At 44.2% G+C, this 27486-nt stretch overlaps 1 protein-coding gene across 1 annotated transcript; it reads left to right on the top strand.

Moving 5' to 3' along the window:
• On the top strand, positions 1-27011 carry pcsk1 (proprotein convertase subtilisin/kexin type 1). The gene is made up of 14 exons (XM_021610543.3): positions 1-432; positions 1758-1862; positions 2151-2273; positions 6591-6737; positions 7975-8051; positions 13787-13875; positions 18697-18869; positions 19217-19429; positions 19543-19643; positions 19747-19980; positions 21714-21871; positions 22781-22914; positions 23113-23274; positions 23502-27011. Exons 1-14 carry the CDS (start codon positions 244-246, stop codon positions 23934-23936), a joined length of 2340 nt encoding a protein of 779 aa, XP_021466218.2. The 5' UTR covers positions 1-243; the 3' UTR covers positions 23937-27011.
• The last annotated feature ends 475 nt before the right edge of the window (positions 27012-27486 follow it).

The following is a 27486-nucleotide window of genomic DNA, read 5'->3' as shown; positions in this document are numbered from 1 at the left end:
GACGTGTAAATATTCTCGCCCACTTCCAAGGTTTACTCTCCGCTTGCTTTCCTAGATGGTTCAATAAGGCAATAACGCCGTGACAGGTACTCTTTCCCACCCTGCACTTTGAAGGAAAAAATACATGCAAGTCGAGCCAATTTATTTAATATTACTTGCATTTTTGTTTTTAATTTGTTGTCTTGTATGCCTTCCAAGAGCATCAATCAAATATATTTTTAATCTAATCGTATTTTCTCTGAGATGGAAATGAGATGTCGCCGAACAATGGTGATGTGCTGTGCTCTTGCGGTTCTCTGCTCCATCGCTCGTTCCGTAAATGCTTCATTCGGGGACAGACAGTACCTCAACGAATGGGCGGTGGAGATTCCCGGAGGACTGGACGCCGCCAGGTCCATTGCCAAAGAACTGGACTACCGAGTAGTCCGCCAGGTAGGTTAGAGCCACAGCAACGCCCCGGTAACAAGTTTGCTCCCCACAATTGTGGTCTTTGAACCGTGTATCTCTTTACACTATACAATTAATATGCATATTTCTGTGTTCAGTTTGGCTCAGTATCTTGTCTTGGTAACAGTATTCCACTTTTTTATTAGTAATATTCATTCGGTTGTGTACATGCTGAAAGCTGAGATGGAGGGTGCCATGGCAGCCTTGTTCCTGATGTTGTAGTCTACACAGACAGCATCATTACTGAACTTATGCTTTGACTGAGATTTAAAAACAGCAACTATTGTGATTGGTGCACTCTGTCAATCATCTTCATAAGTCTGGTCAGAGTGAGAAGGGAATTTCAATAGTGTAACCCAGGGTTTCACAAACTCGGTCCTCGTGTAACCTATTAAATGTCCATTATTGGCTTTTTAGTTGTTTTACAATCAGTGTATTTGCGTATCACTGTTACTTTACAATAAGTACATGTATATCATCAAACAAGTACAAACAATTAGTCTATCAATGTATTTGGGCGAATGATGGGGATCCAATCCATATTTCATGTAATAGACTGTAACAATGACTCATTGTGTGCTGTATACTGATGATAGCCACCTTCTGTAAATATGTCGATCGCCAATGTTGTAATTCACCTTGTCCAAAACAAACACATTAGGCCTATACACCCCCAGGTTATCTCTCTCTAGTCTACTCAGAGGAAACTAGCGCTCTGACTACACAGGTCAATGGTTAACCTGTGTTTCCATTCAGCTAGGGGGATGGGTAGGATGCCATTTCAACTCCATAATAATAATAGGCCTAACCTGTGGCTCAGAGTAACTCGTATCCTAGATTAGTGTTCTTTTTCTTTGAAGCAGTATCTGTGATTGACTCATTATTTGCACAATGTGCATGCTATTCTGCTAAGCACTTTTAGATTCAGTGGGTTTAGCTGTGTTTCTCTTTCCCAGGAAATTGCTAAACAAGGCCGGCTATAAATATAACTAATAAGGAAACTAGCAGGCCTATTGCTGTTGTGGTGGTATTTGCCTTCCTGTCATTATAATATAATAATTTAATATCAACAGCTACCCATGTTTGAGAATGATCGAAGGTACTGATTCAACAAGCTGTTCAAGACATTTAAAGGGAGATGTCCTTCCGGGTGTAATATGATCCAAGGCACTTGATTAATATATAATTAATAATTATTGCATTAATAATTGCAGGCAGTCCTATGTTACGGGATTGACAGGAAGAGGATAATGGTATTACATCACCTCTATGAAATATTCAATAACCCACCACTCTCCTCCTGTCTGCAGATTGGGGCGCTAGAAAACCATTACTTGTTCAAACACCAGACTCATCCCAGCAGGACGAAACGAAGTGCCGATCACATCACCAAACGCCTGTCCGAGGATGATCGGGTAAACAGTCCTGCATCTGTAACATTGTCTATGGCCGTGTCTGAAATGGCACCCTATTTCCTTTATAGTGCACTACTTTTGAGAAGGGAAGTACACTAAAGGGAATAGGGTGCCATATTGGACACACTGTGCGTCTGTGTCTCTTCTGGTAGACTCCTCTCACGGGTAAATACCTCCAGTTTTCAGAATAAAACACATGTGTGTGTGAATTAGCTACGTAAGCGAATATACAGCATAAACCTAAATATGGCAGACTTCTCATATCTCTCTGTCTCTTTGGGCGTCAAGGTATCGTGGGCGGAGCAACAATATGAGAAGCGGCGCAGTAAGCGGGCGTCACTGGGGTCATGCCGGGACTGTCCGGTGGACGAGCTGTTCAATGACCCTATGTGGAACCAGCAGTGGTACCTGGTAAGTCCCAAATATCCACATGTTCCCATATGTTTCCTATAAGTCATGCCCAGTGTGTAAAATTACACTTTGAATAGTCTAGGTTATTTGGTTGTCTGTGTGGTTATTTGGTTGTCTGTGTGGTTATTTGGTTGTCTGTGTGGTTATTTGGTTGTTTGTCTGTCTGTGTAGTTATTTGGTTATTTCTTGTCATGGTGGCCAATAGCCAGGACCAGAACTGAAAAGCTGAATAAACAGCAGTCTAAAATATGTTTTCTGACCCGACTATCAGTGATGTCAGTTCAGATCCGGCTGGTGTCTGATGCTGCCTTCTGGTTGACCTGATTCACAAACACAATCCTAGCCTGGTCCCAGATCTGCTTGTGCTGTCGTGCCAATTCCTAATGGTCATAGTCATTGGGTATTGGAAAGACAGCACAAACAGATCTGGGACCAGGCTAACACAATCCCAAAGCCCCTGAGATTCAGCACTGGCAGGGACGGACAGCTTCCTAATGAGTAGAAGCTTTGCCTTCACAAGCCTTTTAGAGAAGTGTGTATAGCACCAGTTCATTAGAGGTCTTGCGTAAGACTTAGATGTATTAATGTTGTTGCCTTTCACAATTAGGATCTGTCCAAATGAAAGGAAAGCCTACATGTGTGAGGAACAGCATGTGTCTATATTGCCATGCACGTGTGTGAGGATGAGACAAGTATCTTCAGCGATCACACATGAATATGTATGTGCGAGACTTGAGAAATGTGAAAGAAAGGTTTTAACTCTGCGATAGTCAAATTAATTAGTAATCATCCAAAATCCCAGTAAAAATACCCATTTGTTTAATTGAACATGCTGGCCTGGCAGGAGATTGTAAGGGAACTCTCTCTCCAACCATGATCCAGTGGAACGGAAAAGGCTGTCACACATTAAGACCCAATTTAGCCATACACAATGGCTATTTCAGCCCACTGAGGCCAAGCCAGTGGAGGAGTGTCACAGCTATGTATTCCCTACCGGATACATTACAGACACATCCACTTCATCCTGTGTTTAGGATTTGGCTGAACCAACCTATACTCCATTTTAACTATTTTATTCTATGTCATTACTTTTACAAGTTGTGTTATAATTGCATGCCAATAGGATTTTGCTAACATTGATATGCTATTATGGCCCCCTTGCAATTATTGTGAGAGTGGAGAGAACTTTTGTAACAGTATTTGGTCATTTATTTAATGCAGCGAGTCATTAATTCTAATTTAGTTATTTGTTTTCCATGGCAGCAGTGCTGGCTAAGTCAACATCTGTTATCTCATAATGATAGGACATGTGTGTGCACGTGCGTGTGTGTTTGAGTACGTTTACGTGCGTCAGTGTGTGTGTGTGTGCGCACAGGCGTGTGTGTTTGAGAATGTTTACGTACATCAGTGTGTGTGCACGTGCGTGTGTGTTTGAGTATGTTTATGTGCGTCAGTGTGTGTGTGTGCGCACGGGCATGTGTGTGTGTTTGAGTATGTTTACGTACGTCAGTGTGTGTGCACGTGCGTGTGTGTTTGAGTATGTTTATGTGCGTCAGTGTGTGTGTGTGCGCACGGGCGTGTGTGTTTGATAATGTTTACCTACATCAGTGTGTGTGTGTTTTAATATGGTGACGTGCATGTGTGTGTGTTTGAGTATGTTTACGTACGTCAGTGTGTGTGCACGTGCGTGTGTGTTTGAGACTGTTTACATGCGTCATTGTGTGTGTGTGTTTTAATATGGTGACGTGCATGTGTGTGTGTTTGAGTATGTTTACGTACATCAGTGTGTGTGCACGTGCGTGTGTGTTTGAGTATGTTTACGTACGTCAGTGTGTGTGTGTTTTAATATGGTGACGTGCGTCAGTGTGTGTATTTTGTCCGTTCTTTCTATGTTCCCTGAACTTAATGAACTGAGTCACTCACTGTAGGACATAAGAAAATAAATCTGGATGGATCCTTTTTACTCATCTGAGCTGATGACCCTAATTGAATTGGTCATGACGTGCTCGTTTATGTCTGCCATTGAGAGGGCATAGCTGACAAACATCTACACCTGTCCACTCATTTGTTACAGACCTCTGATTGGTCTAGGCCAGACCTAAGGACTTTCAGTCAGGGATATCAAATATGAAAGAAAGAAAAATAAAGAAATAAAGAATTAAATAGTAGTAATCCCCAAGGGAAAATATAAATAAGGGTGTGTGTGGGAGGACATAAAACGAAGGATAGAGGAAGAGAGATAAAGCTAATGAGAGATATCAGGAATGACATGGAAGTTGAAGGGAAAAAAGTGATAGTGAAAGGAGAGGGGATAAGGAGTGTGTAGAGAGGCAAAAAGGCGGAGGGAGGAATGAAGAACATGACTTGGACAGAGGGATGGAGGTACTGATGGATAGAAGAATTGAAGGAGGGTTGGAGTGAGGGGAAGAAGGCAGTGAGGGAGAAAGACAGAATGGAGAGAGGGAGGGATGGAGAGAAGGATTGGATGGTGAAAGTGATGTTTAGATAGGAAGATGGAGAGAGATAGAGATTGTAGGAGTGGGTGACTGCCTGATAATGCAATCAAAGTAGTGACTCATAATACATTTAGATTACTCCCTCTGTCAAGTGGTGTGTGTGTGTGTGTGTGTGTGTGCGTGTGTGTGTGTGTGTGTGTGTGTGTGTGTATAGGTTTCAGTTTGTGCACATACTGTAAGAGTGTGTGGATGCCGATGTGTTTGTTTACTGTAAGTGTCCATTCTAAATGTTGGCTTGTGCGTGCGAGCAAGGCTGTTTGGAGCCCACAGCTTACGTGCCAGTCAATAGATGAGTCATCCAATACGATACCAAGACAAAGGAGTTACAGAAGCCGTCAACAGGACCCCACAGCCTGATTTCTTACAGAATATTTGATAGTCTGACACATTTATACGTTTTGGTCATTTGGTAGGATATCTATAGGGGGAAAATGTTGTACATTTGATTGTTTTGTCAACCGTCCCTGTTGTAGAAATTAATGGTGTGGTATTTGTGTTGTAAGGATGAATCTGAGGGTTTTGATGATCATTCAAACAGAGTCAGTCTCCAATCTCCCACTACCACCCCCCATCTCTTCACTTCCTCTAGAAGTCAGAGAAAAACAGAGAGAGAGAGGGAAGATGAGTGAGATGGCCCAAAAGAGAAGAGAAATGGGAAAGAAAGAGGGATCAAGAGAGAGAAAAAGAGAAAGAAGGGGTGCAAAAGAGATAGGAAGAAGAGAGATAGGAGAAGAGGAGAAATGGGGAAGAAAGACGGAGCAAGCGAGGAGAAAGAGGAGAAAGGAGAAAAAAGGAGAGCAAGAGAGAGATAGAGAGATCACAGCGATGACTCATTGCACTGGGTGGCGTTCTGCAGTGTCTGTGCATAATGCGGGAGGGAACACAGCAGCTCCAAGACTTTCCTAGTCTTTTTTTAGTCCCTTCTCCTGCTCTGAATCATCCCATCTCCCCTCAGGGAGGACCACTGCACTCTCACTCCCTACTGATTAGCCAATTAACACTAGTTGGGTACCCCAAACATATACACATATATCTACATGAAATACATTAAAGGTATCACTGATTAGACAGAGGCTTGGTAGAGGTGATAGAGGCTTGGCCTCGCACAATGGCACAATCATGAAGTATTATTGTTTTATTATGCGTCGCAAGATTCTCAACCTTAGTGCGGTCTTCAGTGATCCACTTAGTTGAGTAATTTTGTTGTATGGAAGTATTAACCTGCATGCTCTTTACGCCAAGGGTTTCCTACTGTAAGTGGTCAAGAGAGTGGACTCAGCCAGGACAAAGAAAGCAACAAGCTGATAATGAATTCCTGAAGGTCAACTTTGAACATGACAGCCTCCATTAGCGAAGAGGGAGCTAGCAAAGCGAGGTGGCCATCTTCAGTTGACCTTTCTCCGTTGTTTTGGATACTGGCCTATGATACTTGATATTCACAGACGCAATTTAGTTGGAGTACCTCACTCTTAAGGCACCACAGCTGTGCTGTTCTTTTTCCATTGTTTGAGTCGTATGGGAGCTAAATCCTATATGGAAATCCAGTGCCAATGTCATGAGATCTTGTCTTATAGGGATTCTTCAGGATTTTGTCAAACTACACTCAGAGAAATAAAATGGTATCCATGAGTTCATCTGACTCTAGGGAAGTAGATAAAGGGCCTCGTTGCCAAAATCCTGGAGTATGCCTTTATTGCTTAATGTACTGTGCACATGATTTAACTACAAACAACTTAAACTACTCTCCCTCTCCTTCTCTCTCTCTCCTTCTCCTCTTCCCCCTCTGTGTCGGCCATTCCAGCAAGACACTCGGACGTCGTCCTCCCTGCCCAAGCTGGACCTCCACGTGATTCCTGTGTGGAAGAAAGGGTTCACAGGAAAAGGAGTGGTCATCACCGTGCTGGACGACGGTCTGGAGTGGAACCACACCGACATCTACCCCAACTATGTAAGACCATGTTTCCACGGCAACAGTAAGGGAGAGCGTTCCCATAGCAATGTCAGTGACACTTACACAGCCATTCATGAAGCAGTAATAAATTGCTATATGATAGGTGGTGATGACGGTTGTATAGTGTGCATTGAGGACAGAACTGGACATCAATAATAGGAGGAGTTATTGTGGTTCTAGATTGTTTTGTAGTTGCTGCTTTGACAGATATAATACTTGGCTAGTATAACTGCAAAGTTGTCTTTAGCATTTACCAACGTTTTTCCTCAAGTTGGTTAAAGGTTATAGTGAAGAAGTCTTAGCTAGTGACTATTGGTGTTTGCTCATTTTGAAAAAGTTTCTGTCAAAGTTTCAAATAATCAACATTTAGGTCGCCAAACCCAATTGCAAGTGAGACGATGGCTTTGAACAATATTTTTTTGGGGGTCAGGTGTTTTTGTAAAATTAACCAAAGCTCATTAGACAGTCATGTTGGCACATTTCTCAAATCTTGAAATGAGAGGAAATCTGTGAATCTTGAGATATCTGCGTTTTGGTGGCAAACAGTCATTTCTCTGTCTGACACCAGGCATTGACAGACTAGCACTAGAATCTCCATATAGAGAGGCAGATTGCGAGAGAAAGAAAGACAGAGAGATAGAGAGAGGGGGAGGGAGAGAAAGTATGACAACAAGGCTGATAGAATAGACTCTGACTATAATTAGTATGGCTGTGATTAATCAATGGACTCAAGTGAGACGCTCATCCATCTTCACTCATCGATGCCCTCTGCTTTCATTTGCATAATTTTCACAGATTAATTCTTGCCTTAATTGACACTAAAAGTCATTTTCTTGAGCTTATTTGTTTTCATGTACATTAGAGCAGACTGGTTTTAATGATTCTGATTCAAAATAAAAACTTTAGAATTATTAGATGCATTGTCCACACGCTCATTTTAACTGCAGATTATATTGTCTTGTTCAGTTACTTCAACCTTTTAGCAATAAACCTTTAAGACAAAGACATATTGACAAGTGTTATACATTCCCCTCTCTCAAACCGAATGGCTTTGTTTCAGCCCTAAATCATTTCCTCCGTGTTCCTCTTGTCTGGGGTTCAACCATCCATAGATGTTATTTATACAGTCCATCTCAGTGACAATAGGTTGGCCCTTGGTCTAGTAACCTGTTAAGTGGGTTGCCAGATTGGGTTCTGAATCCTGCTGTGATTTCCCTGTCTCGTCCTTATCCAGGACACAGCAGCCAGCTACGATTTCAATGACAACGACCCTGACCCCTTCCCCAGGTACGACTCCACCAATGAGAACAAGTAAGTTGGTTATTTATTTCAGGGACATACCTGCTATCATGGCTATTTGTGACATATGGGAGTGTGTAGGTAGGGCTTTAAGTGTGTAGGTAGGACTTTCGCACACATTCATCTGTTTTCAAACCATAATGTGTATATTCATGATTTACATGCATACTGTATGCCTATATTTATGTGGGCTATCTAGCATAGTATCCCATCAAAATGAGTCATCTCCAGTAGTAATAGAGAATGTTATTCATCATGGATCAAGGTCCCATGCAGTCTGAAGGCCACCATAAAACCCATGTAATTCACTTCCTAGTTACGGCATCCTCTCTGTCGATTAAATAACCATATCAGAAGGGGGCAGGCTTACAGTAACACCCTACCTCTGTGATTGCCAACAAAGGGTATATAACAAAGTATTGAGATACACTTTTGTTATTGACCAAATACTTATTTTCCACCATAATTTGCAAATAAATTCATTAAAAATCCTACAATGTGATTTTCTGGATTTTTTCCTCATTTTGTCTGTCATAGTTGAAGTGTACCTATGATGAAAATTACAGGCCTCTCTCATCTTTTTAAGTGGGAGAACTTACACAATTGGTGGCTGACTAAATACTTTTTTGCCCCACTGTATATGGATGAGCGATGGTCGAGCGGCATAGTCAAGGTGCAGTAGATGGTATAAAATATAGTATAAACATGTGATATGAGTAATGTAAGATATGTCGACATTATTCAAGTGACATTATTTAGAGTGGCATTGTTTAAAGTGACTAGTTATCCATTAATTAAAGTGTGAAGTGATCGGGTCTCAATGTGGGCAGCAGCCTCTCTTAGTTAGTGATGGCTGTTTAGCTGTCTGATGGCCTTGAGATAGAAGCTGTTTCTCAATCTCTCGGTCCCAGCTTTGATGCACCTGTAGTGACCTCACCTTCTGGATGATAGCGGTGTGAACAGGCAGTGGCTCGGGTGGTTGTTGTCCTTGATTTTCTTTTTGGCCTTCCTGTGACATCGGGTGCTGTAGGTGTCATGGAGGGCAGGTAGTTTGCCACCGGTGATGCGTTATGCAGACCGCACTACCCTGTGGAGAGCTTTATGGTTGAGGGCGGTGCAGTTGCCGTACCAGGCTGTGATACAGCCCGACAGGATGCTCTCGATTGTGTATCTGTAAAAGTTTGTCAGGGTTTTGGGTGACAAGCCAAATTTATTCAGCCTCCTGAGGTTGAATAGGCGCTGTTGCGCCTTCTTCACCAAACTGTCTGTGTGGGTGGACACCCAGGAACTTAAAACTTTCCACCTTCTCCACTTCGATGTGGATAGGGGGGTGCTCCCTCTGCTGTTTCCTGAAGTCCACAATCATCTCCTTTGTGTATCAGACACACACAGATGATCCAACTGGAGCTGTTGATGTAAAATAATGTTATAACAGTCATATTGATAGGGTTCCTCGTTGACTTGCTTTATATATTACGGTAAATGTGAATTTTTTTAAATGAAATACATTTCCCAGGGAATCTATAGACTGACCAATTTTCAACATTTACTGGAAAATGCTGTATATTGAATTATTCTACTACATGTCCAAGAGATCTAGCCTGGGAGCCATATACTTCGTAACTGAAATGCATTCCAGGTGACTACCTCATGAAGCTGGTTGAGAGAATGCAAAGAGTGTGCAAAGCTGTCATCAAGGCAATGGGGGGCTACTTTGAAGAATCTCAAATATAAAATATATTTGGATTTGTTGAACACTTTTTTGGTTACTACATGATTCCATATGTGTTATTTCATAGTTTTGATGTCTTCACTATTATTCCACGATGTAGAAAATATTAAAAAATAAAGAAAAACCCTTGAATGAGTAGGTGTGTCCAAACTTTTGACTGGTACTCTATATGTTGTACTGTAGGTTACAGGCTAGTGTAACGGTCTTCTAGGTGTGAAGGAGAGTCGGACCAAAATGCGGCGTGTAGATTGCGATCCATGTTTATTGTGACTATAGCAACATGAATCCAAATACAAACAGTGCAAAATAATAAACGTAATGAAAACCGAAACAGCCTAAACTGGTGCAAACTAACACTAAGGACAATCACCCACAAACACACAGTGAAACCCAGGCTACCTAAATATGGTTCCCAATCAGAGACAATGACTAACACCTGCCTCTGATTGAGAACCATATCAGGCCGGACATAGAAATAGACAAACAAGACATCCAACATAGAATGCCCACCCAGTTCACGTCCTGACCAACACTAAAACAAGGAAAACACACACGAACGATGGTCAGAACGTGACAGTACCCCCCCTCCAAGGTGCGGACTCCGGACGCACAACTTAAACCTATGGGGGAGGATGTGGGTGGGCATCTGTCCGCGGTGGCGGCTCTGGCGCTGGACGTGGACCCCACTCCATAACAGTTTTAGTCCACCTCCTTAGCGTCCCTAGATAGGTGACCCTTCTTAATGACAGCTCGGGACAGAGGGTCAGCTCGAGACAGAGGGGCAGCTCGGGACAGAAGTAGCTCGGGACTGATGGGTAGCATAGCACTGAGAGGAAGCTCAGGCAGGTAGTTAGATCCGGCAGATCCTGGCTGGCTGGCAGTTCTGGCAGATCCTGGCTGACTGGCAGATCTGGCTGCTCCATGCTGACTGGCGGCACTGGCTGCTCCATGCTGACTGGCGGCCCTGGCTGCTCCATGCTGACTGGCGGCCCTGGCTGCTCCATGCTGACTGGCGGCCCTGGCTGCTCCATGCTGACTGGCGGCCCTGGCTGCTCCATGCTGACTGGCGACCCTGGCTGCTCCATGCTAACTGGCAGCTCTGGCGGCTCCTTGCAGACTGGTAGCTCCTTGCAGACTGGCAGCTCTGGCGGCCCCTGGTTGACTGGCGGCGCTGGCGCTGGGCTGACTGGCGGCACTGGCGGCCCCTGGCTGACTGGCGGCACTGGAGGCCCCTGGCTGACTGGCGGCACTGGCGGCCCCTGGCTGACTGGCGGCACTGGCGGCTCCTGGCAGACGGGCGGCGCTGGCGGCGCTGGGCAGACGGGCGGCGCTGGCGGCGCTGGGCAGACGGGCGGCGCTGGCGGCGCTGGGCAGACGGGCGGCACTGGCGGCGCTGGGCAGACGGGCGGCACTGGCGGCGCTGGGCAGACGGGCGGCACTGGCGGCGCTGGGCAGACGGGCGGCACTGGCGGCGCTGGGCAGACGGGCGGCACTGTCGGCGCTGGGCAGACGGGCGGCACTGGCGGCGTTGGGCAGACGGGAAGCTCCGATGGCGCCGGGCAGACGGGAAGCTCCGGCAGAGGCGCCGGGCAGACGGGAAGCTCCGGCAGATGCGCCGGACAGGCGGGAAGCTCCGGCAGATGCGCCGGACAGGCGGGAGGCTCCGGCAGAGGCGCCGGACAGGCGGGAGGCTCCGGCAGAGGCGCCGGACAGGCGGGAGGCTCCGGCAGAGGCGCCGGACAGGCGGGAGGCTCCGGCAGAGGCGCCGGACAGGCGGGAGGCTCCGGCAGCGCTGGAGAGGAGGAAGGCTCTGGACGGATGGGCCGGAGAGACAGCCTGGTACGGGGAGCTGCCACCGGAGGGCTGGGGTGTGGAGGTGGTGACGGATAGACCGGGCCGTGCAGGCGCACTGGAGCTCTTGAGCACCGAGCCTGCCCAACCTTACCCGGTTGAATGGTCCCGGTCGCCCTGCCAGTGCGGCGAGGTGGAATAGCCCGCACTGGGCTATGCAGGCGAACCGGGGACACCGTGCGCAAGGCTGGTGCCATGTAAGCCGGCCCAAGGAGACGCACTGGAGACCAGATGCGTAGAGCCGGCTTCATGGCACTTGGCTCGATGCCCACTCTAGCCCGGCCGATACGCGGAGCTGGAATGTACCGCACCGGGCTGTGCACCCGCACTGGGGACACCGTGCGCTCCACAGCATAACACGGTGCCTGCCCGGTCTCTCTAGCCCCCCGGTAACCACAGGAAGTTGGCTCAGGTCTCCTACCTGGCGTAGCCATACTCCCTGTTAGCCCCCCCCCAAGAAATTTTTGGGGCTGACTCCCGGGCTTCCATCCACGACGCCGCGCTGCCTCCTCGTACCAGCGCCTCTCCGCTTTCGCCGCCTCCCGTTCTTCCTTGGGACGGCGATATTCTCCTGGCTGAGCCCAAGGTCCTTTACCGTCTAATTCGTCCTCCCATGACGCTCTCTCCCACTGCGGCTGCTGCTGCTCCTGCTGCCTCTGTTCCTTCTTCGGCTGCACCTTGGTGCGGCTATACTCCCCTGGTTTAGCCCAGGGTCCTCTCCCGTCGAGGATTTCCTCCCATGTCCAGAAATCCTTACAACGTAACTCCTCTTTTTGCTGCTGCTGCTGCCTGTTGACACGCCGCTTGGTCCGTTGGTGGTGGGTGATTCTGTAACGGTCTTCTAGGTGTGAAGGAGAGTCGGACCAAAATGCGGCGTGTAGATTGCGATCCATGTTTATTGTGACTATAGCAACATGAATCCAAATACAAACAGTGCAAAATAATAAACGTAATGAAAACCGAAACAGCCTAAACTGGTGCAAACTAACACTAAGGACAATCACCCACAAACACACAGTGAAACCCAGGCTACCTAAATATGGTTCCCAATCAGAGACAATGACTAACACCTGCCTCTGATTGAGAACCATATCAGGCCGGACATAGAAATAGACAAACAAGACATCCAACATAGAATGCCCACCCAGTTCACGTCCTGACCAACACTAAAACAAGGAAAACACACACGAACGATGGTCAGAACGTGACAGCTAGTGTGTGGGTCAGTAAAAGTAGTTCATAGGAATGAAAGTCAGGCTAACGACTAAACCTTTCCACTATCTGCCATTGTGCCTAGTAGTGTTTGCTTGGGTGGTAGATCCCATAGACGTAGAATTACAATATTACAGATAGTATAATTATAGTAAATCTATTAATATGGTAGATCCTAACCATAACAACTGAAAAGAGTCAATTACACCACATCGTCGGAATTTGATTTGAAGCCGAGGAAGAGAGAGAAAATGGCTTCATCTGTTGGGAAACGTTAAAATCACACAGAAAACCACTTACTAAAACCCTCAATGTTTCAATGCTCCTTCCCCCCCCCCCCCCTCTCTCCCTCTCTCTCTCTCTCTCTCTCTCTCTCTCTCTCTCTCTCTCTCTCTCTCGCTCTCTCTCTCCTTTAAATGAGGACTCACTCTATAACAGCTGTGAGGATCACACACAAAAACACACACACACTCAACCCACCCCACTACCCACCCACTCTTTTGTTGTCAATCTACTCTGGGAGCTCTCTGTATAATTTAGACTACAGCAGCAGGCTGTTTATTGTCTCTTATAAGCATGCCAAATGACATGAAACCAAAGGGCCTTTCATTTTCAATTGACAAGATTTCCCCTCAGTATCAATATTTTCTATGGCAAGCACATAATGAGATGAAGGATCTTAGGTATCCAAAACCGAAGTAAATCGAGTGACACTGGCACTCTTCCAGAGGTTTTATAGTGGATCGGCAAAGTTTTGATGAAATTTAAAGCTTACTGTAAGCAATACTGAGATTTACCATAAACCAGTTCACAAAAGTTTGGATCAGACTGGTGTATTCTGAATCCACTGCTACATGTATATGAAAATATAACTTCATTCCGTTACGGACAGATTGTAAAGAAAAAGTTATGTTTAGTTGTAATTGTGTTTTCTGTTTCTGTATGTACTCAGGCATGGGACCAGGTGTGCCGGTGAGATCGCCATGCAGGCAGACAACAATAAATGTGGAGTCGGGGTGGCGTACAACTCCAAGGTTGGAGGTAATAGATGTAACGCAAGCACACCTGGTGTGTGTGTGTGTGTGTGTGTGTGTGTGTGTGTGTGTGTGTGTGTGTGTGTGTGTGTGTGTGTGTGTGTGTGTGTGTGTGTGTGTGTGTGTGTGTGTGTGTGTGTGTGTGTGTGTGTGTGTGCGTGCGTGCATCTGGGTAACCCACACAGCAGCTGGAAGGGAAGTTGTTCTGGTGGCAGCCTACTTTTTTGAGTGGATGATTACGCAACACCACTTTACCAAATGACTGAGCAACAATTGGGCACCTGTTCCACAGAGGAGGTAGCTAATATTTAATATTAAAATGAGAAAATCTATCAGATCTTTATGTAGGCCTACACCAGTTAACCAATTGTGCTATTGTGTGTTTTTCTCCCGCGTTATTTGTAGCTTATTTTGTACATAATGTTTTGTACATAATGTTTCTGCCTCCATCTCTAATGCCCGAAAAGAGCTTCTATCAGGAATCAAGGTAAGACCCAGATGCAGACTGTCGAAGTACGTTTATGTTTATTGTAGCAACAGGGGCAGGCAAAGACAGGTCAAAGCAGGCAGGGGTCGAAAATCCAGAGGAAGGCAAAGGTACAGGACGGCAGGTGAACTCAGGGTCAGGCAGAGTTCAGTAATCCAGAGGTGGAGCAAAGATACAGGCAGGCAGGCTCAGGGTCAGGCAGAGAGGTCAGGTGGGTGGGTACAGGGTCAGGACAGGCAAAGGTCAAAAACCAGGAGGACAAGGGAAGAGAGGCTGGGAAACGATAGGAGCTGACAGGAAAAACGCTGGTTAGCTTGAACGAACAAAGCGAACTGGCAACAAACAGACAGAGAACACAGGTATAAATACACAGGGGATAATAGGGAAGATGGGCAACACCTGGAGGGGGGTGGAGACAAGCACAAGGACAAGTGAAACAGATCAGGGCGTGACAGCTTCTAGATATCAGGACAGCGATTACTCACCTCGTACTGGAATAAGATTTTTTCTTTAACGAGTCCGACACCAAGGATTTACTTCAGACAAGGTGATTCGCATGAGAAAGAGATGGAGATATTGGGGACGTAGGTGGGGTGACTTGTTAGGATCCTACGGCGAGTGGGTAATCTGCCTCTACCATCAGTACTGCTAGCCTACGTACAATCATTGGATAACAAAATAGATGAACTACGATCACACATATCCTACCAACGGACATTAAAAACTGTAATATCTTATGTTTCACCGAGTCGTGCTTGAATAACATACAGCTAGCAGGTTATACACTGCCTGGGCAAGATAGAACAGCCGCCTCCGGTTTGACAAGGGACGGCGGTCTGTGTATATTTGTAAACAACAGCTGGTGCACGAAATCTAATAGTAAGGAAGTCTCGATGTTTTGCTCACTCTACCTCAGGTGAGCAAAACATCGAGACTTAATTATATCCTCCTGATTCCTGCTTACAAGTAAAAACTGGAGCAGGAAGTACCAGTAACTCGATCAATAAAGAAGTGGTCAAATGGCGCAGATGCTAAGCTACAGGACTGTTTTGCTAGCACAGACTGGAATATGTTCCGGGATTCTTCCGATGGCATTGTGGAGTACACCACATTAGTCACTGGCTTCATCAATAAGTGCATTGATGACATCGTCCCCAGAGTGACTGCACGTACACACCCCAACAAAAAGCCATGGACTACATCAGCACTGAGCTAAAGGGTACAGCTACCGCTTTCAATGAGCGTGACTCTAACCTGGAAGCTAAACATGAACGTGCATAACTATTCACCCCCCCAAAGTCAATACTTTGTAGAGATACCTTTTGCAACTATTACAGCTGCAAGTCTCTTTGGGTATGTTCCTATAAGGTTGGCACATCTAGCCACTGGGATATTTGCCCATTCTTCAAAACAAAAGTGCTCCAGCTCCTTCAAGTTGGATGGGTTCCGCTGATGTACAGCAATTTTAAGTCATACCACAGATTCTCAATTGGATTGATGTCTGGGCTCTGACTAGGCCATTCCAAGACATTTAAAAGTTTCCCCTTAAAGCACTCAAGTGTTGCTTTAGCAGTATCTTAGGGCCATTGCCCTGCTGTAAGGTGAAGCTCCGCCCCAGTTTCAAATCTCTGGAAGACTGAAACAGGTTTCCCTCAAGAATTTCCCTGTATTTAGCGCCATCCATCATTCCTTAAATTCTGACCAGTTTCCCAGTCCCTGCAGATGAAAAACATCTCCACAGCATGATACTGCCACCACCATGCTTCGATGGTGTTCTCGGTGTGATGAGAGGTGTTGGGTTTGTGCCAGACATAGCGTTTTCCTTGATGGCCAAAAAGCTCAATTTTAGTCTCATCTGACCAGAGTACCTTCTTCCATATGTTTGGGGAGTCTCCCACATGCCTTTTGGCAAACACCAAACATGTTTGCTTATTTTTTCTCAATAAGCAATGGCTTTTTTCTGGCCACTCTTCTGTAAAACTCAGGTCTGTGGAGTGTACGGCTTAAAGTGGTCCTATGGACAGATACTCCAATCTCCGCTGTGGAGCTTTGCAGCTCCTTCAGGGTTATCTTTGGTCTCTTTGTTGCTTCTTAATGCCCTCCTTGCCTGGTCCGTGAGTTTTGGTAGGCAGCCCTCTCTTCACAGGTTTGTTGTGGTGCCATATTCTTTCAATTTTTTAATAATGGATTTAATGGTGGTTCGTGGGATGTTCAAAGTGTTGGATATTTTTTGGAGAGCTCCTTGATCTTCATGGTGCCGCTTGCTTGGCCCTTGCTTAGTTGTGTTGCAGACTCTGAGGCCTTTCAGAACAGGTGTATATCTACTGAAATCATGTGACAGATCATGTGACACTTAGACACTTAGATTGCACACACTGCTGGACTTTATTTAACTAATTATGTGACTTCTGAAGGTAATTGGTTGCACCAGATCTTATTAAGGGGCTTCATAGCAGAGGGGGTGAATGCATATGCATGCACCACTTTTCACTTTTTAATTTTGTAGAATTTTTTGAAACAAGTGATTGTTTAAAATTTCACTTCACCAATTTGGACTATTGTGTGTATGTCCATGACATGAAATCCAAATAAAAATCAACTTAAATTACAGGTTGTAATGCAACAAAATAGGAAACACTCCAAAGGGGATGAATACTTTTGCAAGGCACTGTACCATGTGAGGTAAATTACTTCCATGCTCGCTTTGAGGCAAGCAACACTGAAGCATGCATGAGAGCATCAGCTGTTCTGGACGACTGTGTGATCTCGCTCTCCGTATCCGATGTGAGTAAGACTTTTAAACAGGTCAACATTCACAAGGCCGCAGGGCCAGACATATTACCAGGATGTGTACTCCAAGCATTCGCTGAACAACTGGCAAGTGTCTTCATTGACATTTTCAACCTGTCCCTGTAATAACTGAGTCTGTAATACCAACATGTTTCAAGCAGACCACCATAGTCCCTGTGCCCAAAAACACTAAGGTAACCTGCCTAAATGACTACCGACCCATAGCACTCAAGTCTGTAGCCATGAAGTGCTTTGAAAGGCTGGTCATGGTTCACATCAACACCACTATCCCAGAAACCCTAGACCCACTCCAATTTGCATACCGCCCCAACAGATATACAGATGATGCCATCTCTATTGTACTCCACACTGCCCTTTCCCACTTGGACAAAAGGAATTCCTATGTGAGAATGCTATTCATTGACTACAGCTCAGCGTTCAACACCATAGTGCCCTCAAAGCTCATCACTAAGCTAAGGACCCTGGGACTAAACACCTCCCTCTGCAACTGGATCCTAGACTTCCTGACGGTCTGCCCCTAGGTGGTAAGGGTAGGTAACAACACATCTGCCATGCTGATCCTCAACACGGGGGCCCCTCAGGGGTGCGTGGTCAGTCCCCTCCTGTACTCCCTGTTCAATCATGACTGCATGGCCAGGCACGATTCCAACACCATCATTAAGTTTGCCAATGACACAACAGTGGTAGGCCTGATTACCGACAACGATGACAAACTTATAGGGAGGAGGTCAAAGACCTGGCTGTGTGGTGCCAGGATAACAACCTCTCCCTCAACGTGATCAAGACAAATGAGATTATTGTGGACTACAGGAAAATGAGAACCGAGCACGCCCCCATTCTTATCAACGGGGCTGTAGTGGAGCAGGTTGAGAGCTTCAAGTTTCTTGGTATCCATATCACCAACAAATCATGGTCCAAACACACCAGGACAGTCGTGAATAGGGCACGACAAAGCCTATTCCCCCTCAGGAGACTGAAAAGATTTGGCATGACTCCAGCCACCCTAGTCATAGACTGTTCTACCTGCTACCGCACGGCAAGGCTTCTGAACAGCTTCGACCCCCTGAACATCTAATCAAATGGCTACTCAGACTATTTGCATTGTCCATCTGTCCCCCTCTCTTTTACACTGCTGCTACTTTCTGTTTACTATCTATGCATAGTCCCTTTAACTCTACCTTCATGTACATATTACCTCAATTACCTCGACTAACCTGTGCCCTTGCACATTGACTCTATACCGGTACCCCCTGTATATTTCCTCGCTATTGTTATTTTACTGCTGCTCTTTAATTATTTGTAATTTTTTACTCATCTATTTTGTACTTAATACTTATTTTTCTTAAAACTGCATTGTTGGTTAAGGGCTTGTTAGTAAGCGTTTCACTGTAAGGTGATGTATTCGGCACATGTCTCAAATCAAATTTGATTTGATGCATGTTTTATATATGGGCACAAGACCGCACAACGTGCAAAACACTTCAACTACAGTCAATCAAATATATCCTGTTCCATCATGTTGACTTGCAGGGATCCGCATGTTGGACGGTATCGTGACGGATGCCATCGAGGCCAGTTCTATTGGCTTCAATTCGGACCACGTGGACATCTACAGTGCCAGCTGGGGACCCAACGACGATGGAAAAACGGTCGAGGGTCCCGGTCGCCTTGCGTCAAAAGCCTTTGAGTACGGCATCCAGAAGGTAACAAACCAAAGTCCTCTCGTTTTCCCTTTAAAAAAATAGCATCCCATGAATCTACATCATGTTATTCTGTTGTATCACCAAGTTCATATTGATTATAAAATTGACCGTTCAACAGCACTCCACACTTCATAATGACTCATTTATAAATAAGGAACTCATATTATTATTCCAATATAATTATTCCATTTTAACCACATAGAAGTCAAAACAAACTAAAATCCAAACAAATAATCTAAATACATTGAAATTAGATTTAAAAAAAGGGAAGCTAGACAAGGAACCTAAGCAAAAGGCTAGTAAAAACAAACTTAACACTAACTCCTCACCCATCTCCTTCCCCTCAGGGCCGGGGAGGGAAGGGCTCTATCTTCGTGTGGGCATCAGGAAACGGGGGCCGCCAGGGGGACAACTGCGACTGCGACGGCTACACAGACAGCATCTACACCATCTCCATCAGCAGTGCCTCCCAGCAGGGCCTGTCCCCCTGGTACGCTGAGAAGTGCTCCTCCACCCTGGCTACCGCTTACAGCAGCGGAGACTACACCGACCAGAGAATAGTGAGTGACCTTAGCCCCCAGGTCCCCCACACCACTGTATATTGAGATGAGTGTTTGTGTCACATTTTGTTGTAATAACTATGATAACTTTGTTTACTTCTGTCTTCCTGCAGACCAGTGCTGATTTGCATAATGAATGCACAGAGACACACACAGGAACCTCCGCCTCCGCCCCACTAGCTGCTGGGATATTTGCCCTCGCACTGGAACAGAAGTAAGGCAACAATCATGACTTAAACGATTTCCACTAATGAACTAGGTGTTTAGAGACATGTCGGACTTCTTATTTGTCTATCCCCACTAACCCCTCACCCCAGCCCTGAGCTGACGTGGAGGGATCTGCAGCACTTGGTGGTGTGGACGTCTGAGTTCGACCCGCTGGCCAACAACCCCGGCTGGAAGAGGAACGGGGCAGGCCTGATGGTCAACAGTCGTTTTGGCTTCGGCCTGCTCAATGCCAAGGCCCTGGTGGACCTGGCCGACCCGGCCACCTGGAAACACGTCCCTGAGAAGAAACAGTGCATAATCAGGGATGACTCCTTCCAGCCCAGGTACAAAGACACTTGAACATTCTAGTATACCAGAAACATCGAATCCTTCTGACATAACATACTTGCATTTGTCATTAACATTTTAGTCATTTAGCAGACGCTTTTATCCAGAGCAGGAGCAATTAGGGTTAAGTGCCTTACTCAAGTGCACATTGGCAGATTTTTTAACCTAGACGGCTCGGGGATTCGAAACCAGTGACCTTTCGGCTACTGACCCAGTGCTGTTAACCTGCCCCCATGTATTGCTCAATTCAGACTAATTCCGGTGGACAAGCAAATTCATAGAGTGCACCGATAATTCCATTAGGGACAGAATCCCGTGTCCTGAGATGTCCTTACATTTTGGCTCTTCTAATGACATCTGTAGTTTGACCTGTTTCTCATATGGAACAATTATAACAACAGTCAAATGAAAGCTAGAGATTTGTGTTTTTGTGTGTTTATGTTATGTGTACGTGCATATGCGCACATGTGTGTATGTATGTCCACGGTCTGTATTGATAGGAAAGCTAGGATTCCGACTTAGATTTCTTTAATGGAAGGCTCAAACAATCTTTGGAGAAATCTTCTATTTACTAATAACTTTAGGTTTTTAGGCTTTAGAAGTTTAAAGCTAGAGCTAAAGCTAGCTGGCAAATGTTGCATAGCCAACATTTATTTCCAGATTAAACCTCTGAAGGAAGGATTTTTTTTTATCTGAGCAGATGTTTTGTTTACCTTCATTTCGGATTAACTGCTTTAGGACGTGTGAGCGCTAGATAGTTTAGTCACCAGCCCTAGGCTACATCCTCCAAATGACCTTCAGTTCAAAGAATAGGTTTGGTATTTTAGAGTTTACAGTTATGGTTCCTTACCCTGACAGTAGTTTACAGGCTATAAGAGACTGTAGTCCACAGTTCGGATTTCCTTTAACAGCCTTACTTGCCTCTGCTAACCAAACATCAATGGAAGAGATTAGGTTATGAAGACAATATTAGCTATGGATAAAGTTATTTGTGACTACAAACACAAAGGACAAACACAAAACATGTCTGTACAACCCAATTCTTGATCATGTCCCTTTGACAGGCAGCTGGGATTAAGCGACTCATTGGCATGCCACCCAGTTCCCTTTTTACCTAGGCCAGGGATCATCATTAAGTCTTTTATGTCCAACAATAAAAACAAATATGTATATTTTTAAAAGCATTATTTATTTTGCTCAGAAACTTTTGAGGGCCACATAAAATCCCTTTGGGCCACCAGTTAGGTAACTCTGACCTAGGCCATCATGATCACGCCACTCTGTATAATCCAGAGTATTTAAGCATCCATGTGTGTCATTGCTCCAGCCATTCACATCCTGGGTGAATATACGGATTAACCCTGATTCTGAGCTAACCACTGGCCATCCAAATGTATGTGTTGTCATACCTGGTCAATATAACATGTCATAGTTATGTACCTACTCTATACTCAGACAGACAACTCTCATTAGAAATATGTCAGAATGTTGACATGTATCCACAAGTAATATGCCACTTGTGGATACATACCAATATAACCAGTAAATAATGGTTAAATGTCACTATTTTGATTTATAATGAGAACATGTTTTGTCTGACTGTATTCGATTGTACAATATATGAATCGTGGCCAGTATACGTTGAACCAATGTCGTTTGGTTTGGTATGTTATGTTATGGTGGTAGTACAACCACAGTACTAACTTCCTGTCCTTTGTCTTTTTCCCAGGGCATTGAAAGCAGCAGGAGAGATCACCATTGAGATCCCCACCAAGGCCTGTAATGGCCAGGACAACGCTGTCCTCTCACTGGAGCATGTGCAAGTGGAGGCCAGCATCGAGTACACCAGGAGAGGAGACCTACACATCACACTCACATCCCCATCAGGTTAGACACACACACACTATCCTTGTGGGGATCAAACAATTGATTCCATTTCAAAATCCTATTTTCCCTAACCATAACCCTTAACCTAACCTTATCCCCTAACCCTAACTCCTAAGCCTAATTCTAATCCAACCCGTAATTGTAACCTTAAAGCATGAAGCACACCGAGGTACTTATCACAGTGGGAGGACGTTACTTATCTTGCTAGAACAAAAGTGGTACCTGCTGCGTGCTGACCCGGAAGTGACAAACCTACCCTTTGTAGAATAGTGACCAACAACTTGACTTGAGCCAATCAGAGAGCACGAACCCCCACATGGGGCAGCCAACATTGGTGACAACAAACATTTTTATTTTTAAAGATGGCATTTTCTCTGTACATCCACAGATGAGCCAATCACACTTCATATGCAATGTAGGATATGGGATGGTAGCTAGTTATAGTAAGTACACAGATGCAATACACACAACACTAAAAACTTCCTCCAAACTAGCTAACCACTGTAGCAAGTATTGACCTTACAATTAAATCACAATGGATTTGCTGGTTTACATGAAACAGCTGCCTGTGTTAGCTGCCGAATTAGAGCAGTGTCCTTTAGCAAATATGCTAACGCTAGCTAGCTAAACAGTTGGCTATGTGTTGGCACTGGCAGTATGGAATTATGGAGAGTGAATTAAAGTATTTCTTCGTCATATTGCTAGGTAGTTATCTAGCTGTGGCCATCTGGCTAGTATCAACAAGGACTTCTACAAAATACCAACATTAGCGCAGCTAGCTAACACTGGAATCTAGACCATAAGCAACACACACAGACATGCATTGACAAACAACACATACATACAATAGAAAACTGAAAACTGGAGCCAAACAAGGCTATATGAACCATTATTATTTTCTGGTATCAGGCACTAGCACGGTCCTGCTGGCAGAGAGAGAGAGGGACATGTCATCTAACGGCTTCAGGAACTGGGACTTCATGTCTGTTCACACCTGGGGAGAAGACCCCACTGGCACCTGGACCCTCAAGATAACTGACACGGTCAGTCAAGGGATAGTTCCAATCCATTACTTTCCAGTAAAGTTTGTTTAGACGAGTTCAAACTTTATAGAAAATGGAGCTGGCCATTTACAGTGGTCGAACTGCTCCAAATGCCACATAGCATAGGCATTGTGTTGTATCAACATATTGTCTAAACAGGGTGTTTTTTTACACTATTTTTCTATTTCCCTTTGTCAGTCCGGGCGGATGGAGAATGAAGGCCAGATCCTGACCTGGAAGTTGATTCTCCACGGCACGTCAGAGAAGCCCGAGCACATGAAGAAACCCAGAGTGTATGTCCCTTACAACGCTGTCCAGAATGACCGTAGAGGAGTAGAGCACATGGACGACATGATGGAGGTGAGTGTGATAATTAAAGGGACTTTTCACCTCTTTTTAACTTCATATTTATTATCTCCTGAACCATGCTAGTGTCTACATATGAGATAGTTAGATATACATGTGCAAATACGGTCTGTCGACTGTCGTCAGACCTCAAATGCAATTCTGTGTAACTTACTTACCTCATCCACTAAACCATTTCTGTCTGTATGTTTGTTTGTCTTTCTCTCTATCCAACCCTATAGGAACTGTCCACCCAGGCTGAGGCCCACTCACCGCAGAAGACTCAACCCCCTCCTTCTGCCACCCCCAAGATGAAGCAGATGAGGCCCTCCTCCCCACCCCTGTCACCCTCCCTGGCCCTCCTGCGTCTCCTCCAGATGGCCTTCAACCGGCAGACCCCCGCCGCCCTGCCCCAGTCCCCAGAAAAGGCCCCCTCTAGCAGGGGAGAGCAGCACCAGGGCAGGCCATACTCCATTCCAGGGGGAGCAGGCCCTCGCATCACTCCCCAGAAGCTGTACCAGGCCCTGGACAGGATCAACCAGTACCAGCGGGCCGGGCAGGATGAAAGCCTTTACAGTGACTACAGTGACGGCTTCTACAGCGCCAAGCCCTACAGGCACAGAGATGACCGGCTGCTGCAGGCACTCTTCAACATGCTCTCTAACGACAGGCAGTGAGGGGGGGGGGGGCATGGGGTGGAACTCAGTGTGTGCAGGCTTTTGTTCCAGACCCAACATATCCACCCCTGTAGGATTCAGGGCCGATTGAACTAATCATGGTCTACATTGAAGATTGTGCTTAGTTAACTACCGGTAGTTGAATCAGGTGTGTTAGTGCTGGGCTCAAGCCTACACATCCCTGCGGTTCTCCTTGGTCAAGATTGGCCACCCCGGGGTAAGGTGTGAGAGAGATAGGGTGAGGAGGCGGCGGCTGGGCATGGAAGGAGCATGCGAGAGCGGGAGAGTGAAAGCCAGAGAGAAACTCTTCCAGCCAAATGTGTTGTTGTTTTTCCAAATCTCTGCTTTTCTTAACTTGCAGCATTCTATCCTGTCTCTCTGTCTATCTGTCTTTCATTCTGCACAGTTGTAGGTCGGTTGCATCTCAATTCCCGGAAGTAGCTTCCCTTCCTCCTCCCCCTCCTCCTAATGTAGTGAAACCTAGCTAGCCCATAGACTTCCACCATATTGTTTAAGTCTTCTAAGATCAGTATGCATGAAAGAAAAGGGGGCCCAAATAGAATACTTAGATTCAACTAGGATTCCATTCCACCCGCCTCCACCAGCTATCTATCCACCATCATTCCATCCCTTCCTCCAGCCATCTTTCCACCTCAGGATGGGTCCCAATAGTCTTAAAGGGACACTTCACTTCAAAACAAAAGTTAGTAAGATGTTTTCAGGCCTCAAAAGTGGTCTGGTGTAGAGATGAGTTCACGTACCAGGACAAGTGTTTTTTAGATCCAACTGTATGCCTCAACCCCAAATTAATGAAAAAATATAGACACTGAATAAAATGAGGAAATGTATTTCCATTCATTCCAGATTAAGGAAAGGTATTTCCATTCATTCCAGATTTGGCATATATATGTAGCTGGATCTACTCAAGATTTGACACGGGACATAGACTCATCTGTTCATAACTTTTTGGGTATGAATCGTCAGACAAAACAAACTTAATTTTTGAGTCCCAAGAGACAGAGAGAAAAATATTAATAATTGTATATATTTAGTATATCAATTATATTTTGAGGTTCTATTTATCACCTTTACCTATCAGTGGTATTGAAGAAATGGAGACAAGAGAAGGAGACAAGAGAAGGAGATAAGGAAATAACATTAAGACTTTTGGGACACAGCCCTATTCTCCCTTCACTCTACCACCTGCTTGAGCATGCTACCTTCAGAATATACATTTCATAATTGTATTATGACTGACATGATCAAATATTATACAAAGACAATGATTGTTATGTTGTTTTTAAATATACTTGGACTCTAAAATATCCACCTCTCTAAACTCCAACTCTGAAATATCGATTTAATATTTATACTTTGACATGTTTATTTTGTCATGTATTTGTTTTCTGTAAGAGTAGAAGTACTCACTGTGCTACTGTATCTTAAACCCAAATCCTAATTTGAAGAATGTGATTTTAAGATAAATGCACAATTTCAAGTTAGGTTTACGACTATACTTTAATATGCATAAAAAATGCAGTCCCCGTACTGATTGTTTTTCAAACTGAAAGCTCAAAGATGTTGATATGTGGCATATTCTTCACAGGGTGTCAACAAAGCATTGGAGAGTTTGAGAACAGCAGTCTTTTACCCGGTCCTCTTGAGAAAAAGAAGTTCAGTTCTTGGGGAAATTCTTCAAATATTTAATTTTTTAAACAACAACATACAGTCTAAAACAAAATATTTATTTAACCTTTATTTAACCAGGCAAGTCAGTTAAGAACAAATTCTTATTTTCAATGACGGCCTAGGAACAGTGGGTTAACTGCCTGTTCAGGGGCAGAACGACAGATTTGTACGTGTCAGCTCAGGTTTTTTTTTAACTTGCAACTTTCCGGTTACTAGTCCAACGCTCTAACCACTAGGCTAACCTGCCGCCCCACAAAATAAATTGGGAAGATAACTGACCAAGAATCAATTGGTTGTGTCATTTTTATGGATGTCATCCGACCTTATAAGATATATATAGATATGATGAATATGATTGAAGCTTTTGCAAATTGGCAATGTTGAAACCATCTGAATACTTATGTATTTTAACTGCTCATATAAAATAACTATAAAAAACATTTTCTTAAGTATCATACAAATGTTGTGCAATTTGATTCATTTTATATTCAAAAGTACAATGCTGCATTAAATGAAATATTTTTCTAAAAAAATATATATATATGTATATATTTATATATATATATATATATCCCTTAAAGTCATTTTATTTTAGATTTAGTCAAATTCTAGGTTTATATTAATACAAACTAAATGGAATTATTAATAGAAATGAACACTGCCAAACTGTTGTGCTGCCAAATTTTGTAAAAGTTTTCCTGTGTTTGGGTGATTGTAAAACAGGCTTCGATGTTGTTGCTTCATTTACAAACTCATATTAATACAACTACATGGTTATATGCAACTTATTGGATATGTCCATTTATACAATATTTTGGTATTAGTGGACTTTCCTGATTCAATCCAGTTATACTTTACTGTAGGCGGGGCTTCACACCAAAAAACCATAACACATTTATAGTATAATGCCTTCATATGCCCTACATAAACATTCACGTTTATGCTCAACTGCAGGTTGGTAGATGTCACTGCATTATCTTATGGCAACTTGCGGCTGATAAGCTTAGCTGACATTTGCATGTATAAATGCTTATGTAGTGATTATGACAGTGTTAGGAACTGCTATGAATGTGCTACGTAGCCCTATGTATGTAAAGCCCCATACACTATAGTGTTAAGTATCCCCTGTTTTCTGTGGTATTCGCTCGCTCTACTCTCTGCCAAACAAGGTGAAAGATTGAGATGACAGATGAAGAATGGTTTACATGCATCCTGTAATTTATACATCTTTCAATGTAGCCAGTGTTGTAGATCTGTTTGTTAATATTTTGGATTTGATTGATGCTTCTGTCCAATGTTGTTCACAACAGCTGAAATATGTCGCTATTTATGTATGGATGTACAAAATGAGATTTATCGTAATAAACTGCAAAGTAACCTGGTGAATGTGTCTGAGTTGTTGGGATTACAACTGTGATCTGCCATTTCAGTTTATATAGACATTTCAGTTAATATGGACATTCCAGGTCATATAGCCATTTTTGTTCATACTACATGGACATTTCAGTTCATTTAAAATTTCAGTTCATAGGGACACTTCAGTTCATATAGTCATTTCAGTTCATATAAACATTTCAGATCTGGTAGAGACTTTAAATCATATAGACATTTCAGTTCATATAGACAACATTCTGAGTTCTATCACTGTAGTTCTATATTCCAGTTACAACACAACTGGACAGGTGAAACCAGACACAGGTTGACATTTATTAGCATGAATCTTGTCCTGGAGGCCGAGCTGAACGGTTTCCACTAGATGGGTCAGAGGCATAGTCAAAATTTGCTCTATTGTAAAAATGTGCTTTTTGGACTTAATTTAAGTTTAGGATTAGGCATAAGGTTAGCAGTGTGGTTAAGGTAA

Source organism: Oncorhynchus mykiss, chromosome 7 (genome assembly GCF_057628025.1).
Source record: "Oncorhynchus mykiss isolate SJ-2025 chromosome 7, ASM5762802v1, whole genome shotgun sequence".
In the NCBI taxonomy this organism is placed as follows: Eukaryota; Metazoa; Chordata; class Actinopteri; order Salmoniformes; family Salmonidae; genus Oncorhynchus; species Oncorhynchus mykiss.
This window is presented reverse-complemented; position numbering and strand designations above follow the sequence as displayed.

Bases quoted from the DNA above. Each gene is read 5' to 3' on its own strand.
- pcsk1 (XM_021610543.3), top strand. From the start codon at position 244: ATGGAAATGAGATGTCGCCGAACAATGGTGATGTGCTGTGCTCTTGCG. The intron at 19,644-19,746 runs GTAAGGCAACAA...CCCTCACCCCAG, and splicing joins GCCCTCGCACTGGAACAGAA to CCCTGAGCTGACGTGGAGGG. The intron at 22,915-23,112 runs GTCAGTCAAGGG...TCCCTTTGTCAG, and splicing joins CCCTCAAGATAACTGACACG to TCCGGGCGGATGGAGAATGA.